The 16223-nt window shown below is 34.0% G+C and overlaps 1 protein-coding gene across 5 annotated transcripts in view; it reads left to right on the top strand.

The window, feature by feature from the left end:
* Positions 1-16223, top strand: part of PHIP (pleckstrin homology domain interacting protein) — a 125126-nt gene that overhangs the window by 54907 nt on the left and 53996 nt on the right. For all 5 annotated transcript variants that reach the window (XM_060419190.1, XM_027972299.3, XM_027972298.3 and 2 more), the window contains exons 13-17: positions 50-148; positions 928-1081; positions 1499-1633; positions 14349-14477; positions 15537-15762. In XM_060419190.1, the coding sequence (XP_060275173.1) occupies positions 50-148; positions 928-1081; positions 1499-1633; positions 14349-14477; positions 15537-15762 (743 nt within the window). The remainder of the gene's footprint in view (positions 1-49; positions 149-927; positions 1082-1498; positions 1634-14348; positions 14478-15536; positions 15763-16223) is intronic.

Here is a 16223-nt window from a genome sequence, read left to right as displayed (position 1 = left end):
GAAGCACATGTGATTTTTTTTTTTCTTTGGCGGGTGGGCTCCTTTGCAGGTTTGTAAGTGGCAGTCGGGATGGGACAGCACGTATTTGGCAATTTAAACGAAGAGAATGGAAGAGTATTTTGCTGGATATGGCTACTCGGCCAGCAGGGTAAGAGATCACATTTGAAATATTACATAGATATATCTAGATCTTTTAAAGTTGTAAAGCTGTTTCACAGGTTAGTGTGAGACTCACCGTATAAAAGCATGGATCATAATCCCATGTTAAACTGATTACTTTTCTGTGATAATTGAAGGTGCTTTTGGAGATGAAAGTGTTGACTTTTATAAAATGAGTTTTTGCCCTGTGTGAATTAATGATATTCTGCAGTTCAGTTTTGTTGACAGTATGATAGTACTATAAGAATAGCTGTACCTTTTACTACTTTTTAAAGAAAACTAGAACATGCAATGTTCCATCTGACCCAGGGGTGATGTGGTATATCCACTGGTTATCTCTAGCCAAGAGAAATTATACTACGTGTTGAAATTATCAGTTTAGTTTTAATATTTTAATGTATTTTTTTCTATCTGTGTTTATGCATAGTAGTCTTGAATGGGGAGCAAAGTATCAGGGCATGACGGCAACAGTAAAAGATGGAGAGTGAGCAGCATGGCACAGAGGTCTTTGACCCAGAAAGATATTAAAGTCAGTCATGTTTACTCAAGCTCATCTGTTACTAAGTATCATAGCAGCACCGGAATCCTGATTTTGCTGACTCCATACAGTGATTTTTGCCATTGTTTTTTGTTGGTTCAAATTATTCTTAAATACTGTGTTAAGCAGTAGTTAGTTATCCATGTTAATGAATGTAAACTAAGAAAATACATTTAGGTTTTTGTCATGCTGATATTTTAATAAACAAATACTGCTTCCATCACTTTCAGCCAAAACCTTCAAGGGATAGAAGATAAAATCACAAAAATGAAAGTAACGATGGTAGCATGGGATCGACATGACAATACAGTTATAACTGCAGTTAATAACATGACTTTGAAAGTTTGGAATTCTTACACTGGCCAACTAATTCATGTCCTGATGGTGAGAAAAAAGACTAATTTTTATTTGGTAAAAACTGAAGCTGGTTGTAAAATAGAATACTTTTGTTAAGAAATAAAGTCTTTTATGTTATCTAAAATTTCTTACTTGCTGGCTAACAGGTCTTTTTGGGAGAATGGAAATAATTTTAAAATGCAGTTAAACACGTTTGGCTTAGAAATGTAGATCTAGCTGTTTTTTTTAAATATTCAGGGCTGGATCAGTAAATAGTACTCACAGGTTTCACTTGATGATAGCAAATCCCTGGACAGTGATTTTATTTTAACTCAACTTTTTTATTATACATTTGATAAATTTGAAGATTTTTACCACTTATAGCAGTGTTGTCATATTGGTGTTTGTTTGATTTTTTTTATCTTTTAATATTTATAATTCTTTGACACTTATAAAATATTTCAGGGTCATGAAGATGAGGTATTTGTTCTTGAGCCACACCCATTTGATCCAAGAGTTCTCTTTTCTGCTGGTCATGATGGAAATGTGATAGTGTGGGATCTGGCAAGAGGAGTCAAAATTCGATCTTATTTTAATATGGTAATTATCAGTCTCTTCATTTGATAGCTGTTAAAGATTTGGGGAGTTGTTGATACAGGTCCCCTGCATATCACAAAGGAAATCCATTTAAGAATTGGGTCAGACATTTTCACCTTAAGTTTCAAAAAAGTTATTTATTCCATACTTTTATTAAATGCTAAATTTAAAAGAAAATTGCCTATATTACAATACCTGTTTATTGTGATATAACTAGTTTAGTTTTTGAGATAGTTTTAATAGTGAAACTTTGAAAAACTAACAAGTATGAAATGACAATATAGATAAGAAAAATGTTTCAAAAACCATGTGGAGAAATTATAAATAAATACTGTGTCATTGTATTTTACCAGCAGTCCTCCAGTACAACAGAATTTGATTCAGGTATATCAGTTTTAAATTAAAACCAAAGAAACAGGTATTCTTGCCTTTTATCATTATGGTATGTTAGATGTTTCTTTGGGTTAAGCCCTTTTTCCCTCCACATTTTGTTTCTTAAATGGATATTTGATGTCTTCTGCTGAGTATTTAAGTTGCAGTGGTTTAATATCATATAAAACGTGATGCGCAGTGTTTCACGCCTCTTAACTACTCCATAAAGGCAGAAGTGCCCGCAGATGCTGACTTTGTGTGCCTAGACATTTTTTTAATCCCTTGCCGTATATTAGGGATGCCTTTCAGCAAAGCAAACAGAAAGGCAGGCATGTACTTACTTTTTTAATATGATTAAATTTAAAAAATCAATTATAAAAGCCTCTAGTAAAAAATCATAAAGCAATAGCATTAATATGTGTATGGCCAGAATTATTTTGCAAAAAAACTATTTAACAAAAACCAGTCATTTGTAAAATATAATGGCTTGTGAAATTTTTCATAAAAGTGACACTCTACTTGATTGATCATTATTGTAAAGTTACTTCTGTGTAATAAGCAGAATAAGAAAGAAATTTTTATCAGTGAAGAAATTAATTTTAGCTGTTGTCAATATGCCTTTAGTCTTCATAAGGTAAGATATAAGATTGGTCAGATTCTTTCCTAAAAAGTGTTAATTATTTGGATTACAAATGTTAGTGATAGATGGATTTCCTTTGTGATTATGTATATAGAGGAGAATTTTTTAAAAAGTAAATCCTTAACTATGCGCGTGAAGAATTTTTTCTTCTCTCCTTCTCTGTCTTTGTGTTTCTGATTTGCTCCTTTTTGGAATATCTCTGTCAAATAAGGAAGTCCTGTCTCAGTTTGCCTTTATAGCTTCAAAAGAACACAAATTGTGGGCTACACATGTTAGTTTCATATTTTCAGAGATCTCTGATGTATTAGTAGAGTGTTTGGAGGGAAAGTTTTCTCTCAAAATTGAATATTACTCTCACCTTTCAGTTATGAAGGTGAATTTTTCCTCATCAGGTAAGTTGATCACAATAATACTCCACCTTGTCCATAGATACAAGAACTACAGCTTCTTAAGTTTGAAGTGACTTGCTCTTAGACCATTAAAAGTTAGTGATGTAACCAGGAGTAGAAGTCAGCCATATTATGTTATATACTCTTTGAAATTAGGCAAGGGGTTAGTTCCATTACTGCCTTAAAAAGTATTATTTATTTAATAAGAGTTTTAGATAAAGCTATTTTCCTGTTCTTTCTATGAATAAGATAGAAAAAAGCCTATAAAGGGTGGAAGAAACAGATTTTTGTAATAGAATTGGATGATATCTATAGAATCTTCAAACTATGAGGAAAAAAAAATAGGCTTTTTAAAAAGGGTTAAAATATCTTGCATTTAAAAAACTGGAACTTGAGCTACCCCTCATCTTGTTAAAACACAGATACTCCTTTTAACTTTTTGCATGATGTTTTCAGCTTCTAAAGTATTTCTGCTTCCAAAATGCATAATACCTCATTTGGGTCTCATGAAACCTTGCAGTAAAATTGGGGTAGGTTTTATTGTTACTGGTTTTATGAATGGAGAAACTGTACAGAGATGAAGTGATTTGCCCACGTTTATCCAGATCACTAAGCTATCATATGGGCACTTGGCGTTTAAACCCATGTTTTTTTGTCCCCTGCTAATGTGTTCTTAATGCTATGCTGTCTCTAGTTATGGTCGGTTGTTTACATATAGCTAACTTCCAGCTATGTCCAGTTAGTAATATTTCCAGAAGGAACATATTTTCATAATGATAGCTTTGAGGTAGATCTTTTGAGATCTTATTATTTAGCTTGATGGTTTTATCCTGTCTCTTCATTTATAAGTTATCTAAGTGCCCTACTTTCTGCTCTTCACTCCTTTGTTTATTTCATTTTTTTTTTAATCTATAGGCAGATAGAAGATAAAGCATCCAGCATTGCTATTAAGAAAATAAAAACCATTTGAGGGAGAAGTAGAAGCTTGTGTTCACTGTCTGCTCTCATGAATGTTGAGTTTTGGCTATAGTTGTAACTCTTTGGCTGTGTGTAGCTAATCAGTAAGTTTTTGAGTTACTAAAATAACATAAAATTTGACAAGCACAAATTCAACCCATGGTATTAAATCGTACATATTTAATTGTATTAGGTAAATAAGTTCAGTTTACTAAACACTTTGTGAACACCATGTAGAGGGACTCGTTACAGTGCTTGGGTGATTTAAAGGATGGCTAATTCTAGTGGAGTATACCCCACTTTCAGACTAGGAGTGGTTAAAGTTGACACAACGTGTTGAGAGTAAGTACTATTTCATGTGAGTTCAAAACTGAAGCTTAGAATTTGCCATCAAGCCAGAAAATAAGGGATATAAATTGTACCTTTAAAAGAACAAAAGTTCTGTATACAAATTCTTAAAAATATCAAGTATATTTTGAGACTACTGCTTTGAATTTTGTACTTGAAATTTATACCTTTACAAAATGTAATGAAATCATGTGACAAAAATTATTTTGTATTAATCAGCATTTTACTGCCCTTTTCTCGCCTGTTAACAGAAATTTAAAAAAAACTTTAAAAAAACCTGATATCTTCAAAGTATCTTTAAAAATCCATGTTTCACATATAGTAATTATAATTTAACAAATTTATTAATAAAGGTAATAGATTTTAAAATAAGAAAACATTTTAGTATGGCGCATGATATCCTTCAGATAAATATTCTAATTCCTTTTTTTTTCTGTATCAAGCACAGTTTTTAAAATCTTTTTAAGACCACCTAAATCTGTAAACAGATTAAAAGAGTTAAGATTGAGAATTGAGATAAAAATGTTTTAATTCCTTGTCTGCTTACATAATTCCCTAACTTATTATTGTCTAGAAAAACTGATGGGTTTTTTTCCTTACTTTCATTGCTAGCTTTCCTCTTAATAGAGGATCTGCATGATAAAAGCACTTGAAGGGGTTTGTGTTGGGTTTGTTTTTGTTACTTCTAAGCAGTGTATGATGAGTGAGATGGTTTAACTCCGGACATAGTATGAAATAGACAGTACATGCTCCTTGCTCTCTCCTGCCCCTCTGTTCCATCTTTTAACTAAAAATAAAACAGTCTTAACATAAACTTTTAAAAGTATTTGTTGAAAAAGCATACTGTGTAAGGCGGAAAGTTTGAGCCCTTTTCTTTTTTTAACGAACCAGAGAAAAAAGCTAAAGAGAAGATTAACGTGAGATAACTTTATTCTTCAAAGAACAACAACAACAAAATACTAATTCTAGGCTTACTTATGTTCATCTAAAAACTTAGTCAGTTATTCATATTTTCAGATCCTATGTAGCTTAAGTATTCTGGGCAAAGATTGAGTATTTTGGGATATTTTATTGAAGGTTGATAGCACTAATTGCACAGAGTTGAGCAATCCCACATTTTGTCTTTGGCAGTGGCAGGAGATAAACTTTATCTTGTTTTGATAAGGGTTGTTCTGAATTCTAGTTAAGAGGCTCTAACGTCCTATTAAATGTGAAGAGGCAGATAAATCAATCCTCCAAATAACTTGAAAATGTGTACAAACTCTCTTAACTAAAGTTGAGGGCTTTTGTAATATTCCCCATTCTCTGAAAGAGAGAGGCAAGTTTAGAAGTTTTAATACGACCATAAATGTTCCTAAACAGAGTTGTTTTTATACCCCCTTTTCACTTTGTGTTACTACAGTACAGCTAAGTTTTAACTACAACTTTAACTAAGTGAATATTAAGTTGATATGAAAAGATGTGAAAAGAGACTTTGAAACTTCTTGGTACTAGGGCATTTGGAATTTGTAGATCCCATTTCAGTAGCTGATGTTGTATGTCTGGCACTTTTGCTGTATCTTTTCTGCACTCTTTTCTATTTCTGTTGTTCAAGCTATGTCTGTCTGTCTTTTCATGTCTTTCTATTTCTATAATGTTTTTCAAAGCTCTAGTTTTTGCCCTTTGTCTGGTTTTGATATTGAAGAGTACAATGTCTCTGGCTAGAAAGCAATTTTACTGAATTTGAGTTTTGCTTTGCTTTTGTTGTTTCCTGGGTAAATTCCAAATAACAGTTTTCATTTATGTAATCAAATTTTCCTTATTTATATAATTGTTAACCTTTCTTTTACTTAAGAGATTAAAAAAAAAAATGTTCCAGTGTCCACTAATCCAGAACAATATATTTCTCCTTGCAACGTTCCAAACAAGCAGAGGCTGCCAATCCACCACTCAGAATTTTTGCACATGCATACTTCTGACATTAACATGTTCTCAGTGTGACTTCTGTTTTAGTTTTGGATAATTATAGCTACATGTATCTAAGAAAGGGAGAAATAAGCTTGAAATAGGTGTGTCTCGTATTGTGTTCTCTTGTGAATCAAGATTTCAAGACCTTTCTCTTCCTCTCTCTTTCTTCATCTTTTTCCTTTTTTTCTCCTTCCTTTCCTCTTATCTCACTACCTATCATCATCTAACAAGATATCATATACTTGCACTCTTGTTTGTTAAAAGAACTTTTTATGCTTCCAGTCTTTGTTTCGGCCTCTCTGCATAAGGAATCACCTTCAATCTTCTGATTATAAACTTTAGTTACTGTCATTTTCTTTCAGGTTTCTGGGATTCTTTTGATTTCTCTTTCTCGTCTATATCTTGGTATGAAAAACATATCTTAAAATTTGTTGCCATGAATGTGAACTTGTCTCTAGCTTGTCATACTTTATTTGGTGAATTACTTCTACATAGTAATTTTTTGATGTGTTTCATGATTTGCTATCACAGGGATATTTGAAACTTGATAGCCATAAGGGAAAGTATATAAAATTGTAGAATGTGAATATGCAGGTATAAACATTTTGATTAGCAGATACTTGAGTGCTTATTTTGTACATAAACACAAAATGTAGATGTCGTCCCTCTGTCTTTTTACTCCACCTTGCTGCAGTTTGGGGGGAGATAAAATATACCTGAAAAGGTAAATTGGCTAAATAGTTAGAAATGATAGATAGCTTATGAGGAAAGATAATTGGTACATCTAAGGATGTGAGGATCACTTCAGGGTGAGTGGTCAGAGGAGGAAGAAGTAAGAGAAATACATCAATAACCAAATAAAAAATGTTAAGACATGTTCATAGAGTAATTTAGAAAGTTTTTGAGGACTAGATTTTGAAAAATGGGTAATAAAACGAAAAACATAAAGTGAAGTGGCTTGTTGGTACCCTCATATTACTTGTAAACATAAAGGATATTTAACCTAGTGGGAGTTAATTGGTAAATTAATTTATAAATTACTTTATATTCCAAAAACTTAAGAGAAAAATAGGTTGGTTGCTAGTGGTAGTATTTCAGGTATGAAATTGGATAGGTGGAAATCTGCTTTCATCAGTGAAATCATAATGAAATATTGTAGGAATGGGTAGTAAATTTGTGAAAGAAAATTATGTAAGACTTGGTGTTTTGTGATGATAAAAATATTAGAGCTAGAGAGTAACAAAATTGAATGTGTGGAGAGTGTTGAGCTTATGTAATCTTGACAACAGTAATACTGTTAATGGAAATAGAAAAGATGTGAAAGAAAACGGATACTTTCATATGCTGTGACATAGTGTTGGGCTATCTTTGTGTTAATGGACAGCCAGCGCTGGAGATAGACTACTTGGAAAGGCTAGTTGTAGAGAGAAAGAACTATGCTCTTCCATGTAGAACACTGTCTAACTCACAGAGACAGGTTTAAACGTTTAGAAGTACAGTTGACCCTTGAACAACATTGGCTTGAGCTGTGTAGGTCCACTTATGTGCAGATTTTTTCAGTCGTAAATACTCCAGTGTACTACCCTAGAATCTGTGGTTAGTTGAATCCATACAGTGCAGACTGTTGGGATAGAGAAACTGCATATGCAGGGCTGCTATAAGTTATATGTGGATTTTTTGTGCAGAGGGTTGGCAGCCCTAATCTCCTTCATTGTCTAAGGGTCAACCCTTGAACATGTTTAGCAGAATGGGGAAGAGATTAGTCTGTAGAAAGTGTGTTGCAAAGACAGTGTGCTGTTACTGTGTCAGAGAGGCCAGAGGAAGAGAATAAATTTCAAGAAGGACTTGATTAACAGTTTTATTTCCTCAGAGAAATCAGAATGTGGGTAAACAAAATAGTGTTAAATTTGAAAATGAGTTATTTATTTTGGTAATATATTTTTCTTTTGGTGAATGTTAGAATTCCTCAAAATCTCCTTTATATGTTTACTGGTTTTATCAAGCCAGTTAAAACAGTTTTCTTTTTTATATTAACTTATTTATCTTGGAGCCATTTATTCTAAATAGCTATTTTTAATTTATATGTAATAATGTTAAAGTAAATATTTAGAAATGATCTTTTAAAGTAATTTGATACCTGGACCATTGGAGTGTGATTTTTTTTCCCTTATCTAATAAATAAGATATATTATTTATTTACACTTAACTGTAGTAGTAGTAGTAGACTTCCCTGGTGGCTCAGATGGTAAAGTGTCTGTCTACAATGCGGGAAACCAGGGTTCAATCCCTGGTTTGGGAAGATCCCCTGGAGAAGGAAATGGCAATTCACTCCAGTACTATTGCCTGGGAAATCCCATGGATAGAGGAGCCTGGTAGGGTACAGTCTATGGGGTCGCAAAGAGTCGGACACGACTGAGCGACTTCACTTTCACTTTCATAGTAATAGTTAGAAGGTGACCAAAGCATATTTTGATCATAGGTATGACAGTGTCTGTCTCCAGTATCTCATGCACATTCTTAATTAAGTTTATTCTTTTCTGGGTTGATAAGCTTTAAAGTTTCTTTAAACATAAGGAAGGGATTTCTGCAGGTAAAAGTGAAAGTGAAGTTGCTCAATCGTGTCCGACTCTTTGCGACCCCATAGACTGTAGCCTACCATAGACTGTAGCCTACAGGCTTCTCCATCCATGGGATTTTCCAGGCAAGAGTACTAGAGTGGATTGCCATTTCCTTCTCCATTTCTACAGGTAATTCTTAGCGTAAGTTTAGTTTCTCAGCTGTTTGATTCTTGGGATGTGAGTCTATCTCATAAAAGTATTAGGGTATTTTTAAAAATTCATAATTTTTAATTGAGTATTTTCTAGGCGAGATACTTGTTCTCTTCTAATCAATAGTATAGTTTTAAAAATGATATATTTTAAAGTGAAAATGTTAGTTGCTCAGTTGTGTCTGACTCTTTGGAACCCCATGGACTGGAGCCTGCCAAGCTCCTCTGTCCATGGGATTTTCCAGGCAAGAAAACTGGAGTGGATTGCCATTTCCTTCTCCAGGTGATCTTCTTAACCCAGGAATTGAACCTGGGTCTCCTGCATTGCAGGCATATTCTTTTCCAACTGAGCAATGAGGGAAGTACTAGAGTGGGTAGCCATTCACTTCTACAGGGGATCTTCCCAACCCGGGGATCGAACCTGGGTCTCCTGCATTGCAGGTGGATTGTTTACCATCTGAGCCACCCAAAAATTGACCCTGGTCATAGACTTGGGGTAATTCCATTAAGAAGATGATTCTGCCTAAGACAGCCCATGTTTTAACCATCCTGATTGAGTTCCTTAGAAATTCATACTTCTTGTATTCATCTCTGTAGGTGTTCCTCACAGTTGATGTAACCTAGACCCTGTAATTTTAGTCTGCATCCTGGTGCTTTTAGCACACCTCATTTCCAGATTATCCAATTCTTCCAAAAGGCTTCTTGAAAATTAGATGTAAAGGACTTTAGAATTGGGTAGGACTCTAGTGATCATTTAAATGATCTCTGTCATTTCCCAGAGATACTAAGTGATGAACCCATTACTAGAGGAGAGGTCTTTTCATTCTTGGGCCTCACTCTTCTGTCTCCTTTAAATTTCATCTGTCTGCTTCACAATAATTGTGTTAGAAGTTCTGGAGTGTATTCTGCCTTGAAAAGAGTATTAGTATTCTTCATTAAGGGCTTCCTGTTAACTCAGTGGTAAGAATCCACCTCTCCATGCAGGAGACTCGGATTCGCTCCCTGAGGCAGGTTGATCCTCTGGAGGAGTAAATGGCAACTCACCCATTCCAGTATTCTTGCCTGGGAAATCCCATGGACAGAGGAGCATGGAGGGCTACCGTCCAGGAATTGCAAAACAGTCGGACACAACTTAGCAACTAAAACAACAACATTCTTCATCAAATATGACAGTTCTGTCATCATCAAAGCTCTTAATTCATAAGTTTCTATATCGATTTAATTTTTTCCAAGTTGAATATAAGCCTCTAACAAGATTGTGCTGCTTCTTTCTTGAAAATATTTCTAGAATTCTTCAGTCAGTATGAGAATTTTCCTACAAAGGAGTCATTTTAACTTCTGGTCTTTTCAACTTTTAACTTTAAAAAAGAACAAAATATCCTTATCATAGTTAATATATTTTTCTATTTTTTTCAACTCCTATTCTTTAAGTTTTTGCATTAATAAGTAAACATTGTCTCATTGATTTTCTCAGCTTTCTTTATTGTGATTTAATAAGTATGAGTTTTATTGTGTGGTCTTTGTTCACATATGTCCCATAGTGTGTAGCAAGCATGCTTGATATTAGGGGAATAGTTGAAGCTATATTACGCATCCACTATACTTCAATTTAAAAATATATTTAAGAAATAAAGTTAATGAATCTATCATAAAATTAAATGCTCAATAGGAGAGTAAGTCAACATAAAATTTAATATTACATATAACTTATTCTAGTACTTATAATCATGCTCTAATAAGTTTAAAAACAGAAAAGAAAAAAAAACACCAAATTTTCAAAATAAGTAAAGTTGCTCAGTCGTTTCCGACTCTGCGACCCCATGGACTGTAGCCTACCAGGCTCCTCCATCCGTGGGATTCTCCAGGCAAGAATATTGGAGTGGGTTGCCATTTCCTTCTGCAGGCAGATGCTTTACCATCTGAGCCACAACGTCTGCCTGCAATGCAGGAGACCCGGGTTCGATCCCTGTGTTGGGAAGATCTCCTGGAGAAGGAAATGGCAACCCACTCCAGTATTCTTGCCTGGAGAATCCCACGGATGGAGGAGCCTGGTCGGCTATAGTCCATGGGGTCGCAAAGAGTCGGAAACGACTGAGCAACTTTACTTATTTTGGAAATTTGGTGGTTTTTTTTCTTTTCTGTTTTTAAACTTATTAGAGCATGATTATCAGTACTAGAATAAGTTATATGTAATATTAAATTTTATGTTGACTTACTCTCCTGTTGAGCATTTAATTTTATGATAGGTTCATTAACTTTATTTCTTAAATATATTTTTAATTGAAGTATAGTGGATGCATAATATAGCTTCATTTAACTTTATAGCTTTAATATGAAAAGAAAGGATACTTATTTTCTTCCATTTGATTTTTGAATGTAGGTCTCATTGATTTCTAGTTAAACATGCATATTCAAACACTGCCTTTATTATTAAATTTTTTCTTTAAGTATTCTTAATCGTATACATTCTGACCCTGGTTTAGAAGAATCTGAAAAAAATTTCTTTTCAGAGAGAAGTATTGAACTATTTTTTTGTGGTTGGCATAGTTAATCATAGTATAAATCATAAAAATAGCTAGGGTATATTTAGTTGTGTGTGTGTGTGTGTGTGTGTGTGTGTGCGCGCGCGCGCGCGCATTCCATCATGTCCAACTCTTTTGCGAGCCCATGGACTGTAGTCTGCCAGGCTCCTTTATCAGTGGAATTTCCCAGGCAAGAATACTGGAGTGGTTCGCCATTTCCTCCTCAGAGATTCTTCCAGACCCAGGGATCAAACCCACATCTCTTTTGTCTCCTGCATTGGCAGGTGGATTCCTTAACCACTGCACCACCTGGGAAAGCCCTATTTAATTATTTAGGAAAATATTTTCCTACTTTGTATCAACTAGAAAGCCTGGACTGCATTTTGTAGTTAGGACTGTTTATTATCTGAGGACCTTTTCCTAAAGATAAATTTGGCATTTTAAATAAGATGGTGATGGGTACCTTTTCTAATTGGTTTGTAAGTAGAGCAAATCTATTTTCTTTAATGATTGGTTAATCCAAATAATGTACTTTGGAAATCCAGTTTCATATTCTCCATAACTCTGGAGTTATACAGATGGCTTATCCCAAGAAAATCAGTACCACTGTGCCATATTCACAATGGCATGTGTTACTGTATAAGAAAACAGTGATCTTCAATAGGATTGCTATTTTTTTCTTTCCTTTTTTGAAAGTTCACCTCTCCCAAATATTCTTTTAGAGATATTCTGCTAACTGTAAACATTGGTAGATAGCACGGATATAGGGTTGATTAATCCTCGTGACAACTTCCCTCCGGACACCCCAAAAGGAAAATGTGGAGCAGGATTGCCTAAATGTTACATAAAGGATGCTATACTTAGGAGTGTCTGTCAGATACCCTTTAGCATTGCTGAGTCAGACTTGCAGATCTTTTCCTTCCTCTGTTCTACTGCATACTTAGAATTGGAAGCAATTATTATGTAAGATTTATAGAGTAGTTGGGGTTTTTGGTTTGTTTTCTTTTTGTCTTTTATGACATTTTGAGGGAATTGAGGCAAAAAAAAAATGACAACACATGATCAAGACAGTTTTCATTCTTTGGTCTTGATTTTCTTATGTAAAATTCTATTTGGAGGTAAACTTTTGTTTGTGTGATTAGTTACTCATTTATAACAGCTCTTGTAACATTTGATTTCCCTAAACAGCACTGAAAAATAGAGATGTGAATCCAGACATTTATACTTGTAGCCTTTCATGTTGTAGAAAATACAAAGCTGTCTGGCTGCTAACACACTTAGGTTGATTTGGAGAAGTAGTTCTTCTCTTTCTCAGTTTTGAATAGTTCTAAAGTAGAGTTGGAATCAGTTCCTTCCTCTGTTAACTTATCCTCCAGGATTCTTCACAACCAGGAAATGATCCTGTTTCACTCATTCACTTTCTTGCTTTCATGTATATCTTTTAGTGTATTAGACGTAGATTGTTCCACCAAGTTTCTTTCATGTGATTCAATCTTAAGGAAAGTGACTGCTCTTCTGTTAGTATCACCGCTTAAAACAGCGTTAGTAAGCACCAGTGTCCTCATCCCTTCTTCTCAGCAAGCCGGAGGAAAAACCAGTTTTCTTTATGAGGTAAACCTGTTTGTTGTACTGTGGAAACTTCTCAGGCAGAGCCCTTCCTTTTGGAACATTTTCTCTTGACTAGAATGCAAACTTGCCTCGAGAAGTCAGCTGTTCTTCTGTGAGAAGTCAACTATTCTTCTGAGTTTTAATTGCACTCTGTACTTGGTGAACTATACATATATCCCTATGCCATATTTTTAACACTGCAGAAAATGACCGCTTCTCTCTTTTCCAAGCATTTACTGGGATTTGGGGATATTACTAATAAAACTCAATTTGTTCTAGATCAGTGGATACCGGAACAGAGAGGAGGTATTTCTTACCTGATAATGTGTGTGTGTTCCGATTCTGCTAATCCAGAAATCCAGTCACATTTGTTGAAAATCATCCTTAGTTGTTATTTGTTAGGGAGTCAACTCCCTATTTTAGTTGTTTTCTGAAATTCAGTCCCTAGATGTGCTTTAGATAGGGTAGAATTTTTACTCTTTCAGAACACTGCTAAAGAAGTTTTCAACTGGAACATAGTCTGAAGAAGCACTGAGAGCAAAAAATTCAGAGTGGTGATTGGCCACCTCTGTTTGATTGACAGGTTGCAGGGAGAAACCCATTCGTTCTGGATTAATGGAACTGGAAAACAGAAAACAATTATCAGGTAAAAAAAACCTTTTCTTTAACCTTTGAAATTCACCATTTGAAAAATGAGTCAGACCATCAAGGGAGTTTATTACCAAAAAGAAAAATTTCGTGTCTTGTGAGCAGTGATCTCTGGCTATTACTTCAAGAGTTACAAAAATCACTACAGTTACTCCACATTGTCAGCCTTTGCTGAAACAGCTTGATTAAATACAGATAAGATGGACTCTAAGGTGCAATTACATTTTAAATCTGGGTTAAAGACATGAAGCAGAATTCTATGGGTGGGGGAGAATGGTGGTGTTCTATTTCCTGACTTGTGTCTGGTCTATGGATAAAGCTAATACATTGGTTTTCAAGGCTTTTAGTCTGGCACTTTTCATGAATATTCACAAATTTTGTACTATACTGTGTTTTATCTTTACTTCAATAGGATATATACTTATATATCTCTTACCATAGAATTTTAGTAACAATAGTCACCAATCAGTTCTTTATATTTTAATGGCAGTTTTCTGATTGTTGGTTAAATGCATTTCAGATTGAAGGCCAAGGACATGGTGCAGTATTTGACTGCAAATGCTCTCCTGATGGTCAGCATTTTGCATGCACAGACTCTCATGGACATCTTTTGATTTTTGGCTTTGGCTCCAGTAGCAAATATGACAAGGTAGAGTATGATGATGCCTCTGTATATCTACTCCTTCTAATTGTTTGTTCGTTTGCTTTTAAGTCCATAGATGTATAGGGGTTATATTTCATGGAGGGAAGTTATAATTTTTATATTTCAGAAAAAATAACTTTTTACTTAGCCAGCTAGAACAATCTAGATAGCAGTTCTTAGGTTGGAGTATATAAGATATATCGTGTGTGTGTGTGTGTGTGTGTGTGTGTGTGTATGGGAGATGTTCATAGAGCGATTTGTTGAAATTATGTAAAATGTTTTACTTATGTGGATAATATGCATTTATCTGGGTATAGTTCTGTGGCTTTTATGTGGTTCTCAAAAAAATGTATGGCCTACTTTGATGGTAGCTAATTTTTAAAAAATATTGAAGATCCTATCTGAGATTAGTGACTAAAAGATTTAAATTGTTTATTTGTGGTAGAGTTGTTTAAAATGTTATAATAAAAATGGAAGTTCAGGTTTAAGAAGTTCCAAATTAAATGATAAAATTTTGAAGTTAGGTGTCTTAGGTATGAATTTTTATTTCAGAAATTTTAGAGATGTTAGTTTTTAATATTATTATATAAACCATGCTTACTGTATACTTACGGATTTTCTTAAATTGTATTAGTTTGGTTTCATTGACGAGTTTAATTCAAAGAATAAATTGATTTTTCATTGTAAAAATACTAAATCAAATGACCATATGTAGTCATTTTAAAAACAAGATAAATCATGGTAGCTCTGGAAAAGTAAAGGTACTGTTGAAAGATTTATGCCTGGATTTAATTTTACCATCTAATTTCAAATTACGTTACTTTTAATGTTTTTTATGAATACAGTCTCTTCCTGTTCAAGGGAAAATTCATAGTATCTACTTTTCTAATCATAAAATTTAATGCAGAAAGTACAGATACAGATTTATTTACAATTAATTCTAGAAAATATTATTCTTTTATATTGTTTAATATCATGATTTATATTTAAAATTTGCCTTCCCTTAGAAATCTATAATGATAAAATTTTCTTTGTCCAATCTTTTATGGGTCTTTCTTTTTATAGATTGCAGATCAGATGTTCTTTCATAGTGATTATCGGCCCCTTATTCGTGATGCCAACAATTTTGTGTTAGATGAACAGACTCAGCAAGCACCTCATCTCATGCCACCGCCTTTTTTGGTTGATGTTGATGGTAATCCTCATCCATCAAGATATCAGAGATTAGTTCCTGGTCGTGAAAATTGCAGGGAGGAGCAGCTCATCCCTCAAATGGGGGTAACTTCCTCAGGTAAATGATCATTTGAGTAGACATCCAGATTTTCCTTTTGAAATTTTTTAAAATGGCTAATTGGGTAGAACTTTGTTTTAATTGTTTTGAACAAATAAGTAAAATGATTTTTTATATTCTTTTAAAAGTTCTTTGAATGATACTTAAGTATTGTAAGACAGTTAAGGAACACTGGAGGTTTAATTAATTTGGGGCTGTATCTGTTTATAACCTTCTGGGGACTAATAGAGTAAATCTGTATTTGGTATGGGATGAGTCAGTTCATTTATTCATTTGGCAACATACATTGTAAATCTCCTCTGTCCCTGACACTTGCTAAGCTGTGGTATTCAGTAATGAATTAAACAAATGCATTCCTTGTTCTTATGGAGTGAGATAGGTTTGAAAACAGTTATGAACAAATCTATAGTTAATCATGTTGAATGTTATTAAGGTGAATAATATAGTGTGGTGTGAGATAG

The sequence above is a fragment of the Ovis aries genome, chromosome 8 (genome assembly GCF_016772045.2).
Source record: "Ovis aries strain OAR_USU_Benz2616 breed Rambouillet chromosome 8, ARS-UI_Ramb_v3.0, whole genome shotgun sequence".
Classification (NCBI taxonomy): domain Eukaryota; kingdom Metazoa; phylum Chordata; class Mammalia; order Artiodactyla; family Bovidae; genus Ovis; species Ovis aries.
The sequence above is the reverse complement of the archived record's forward strand: the minus strand, read 5'-3'. Positions and strand labels throughout refer to the sequence as shown.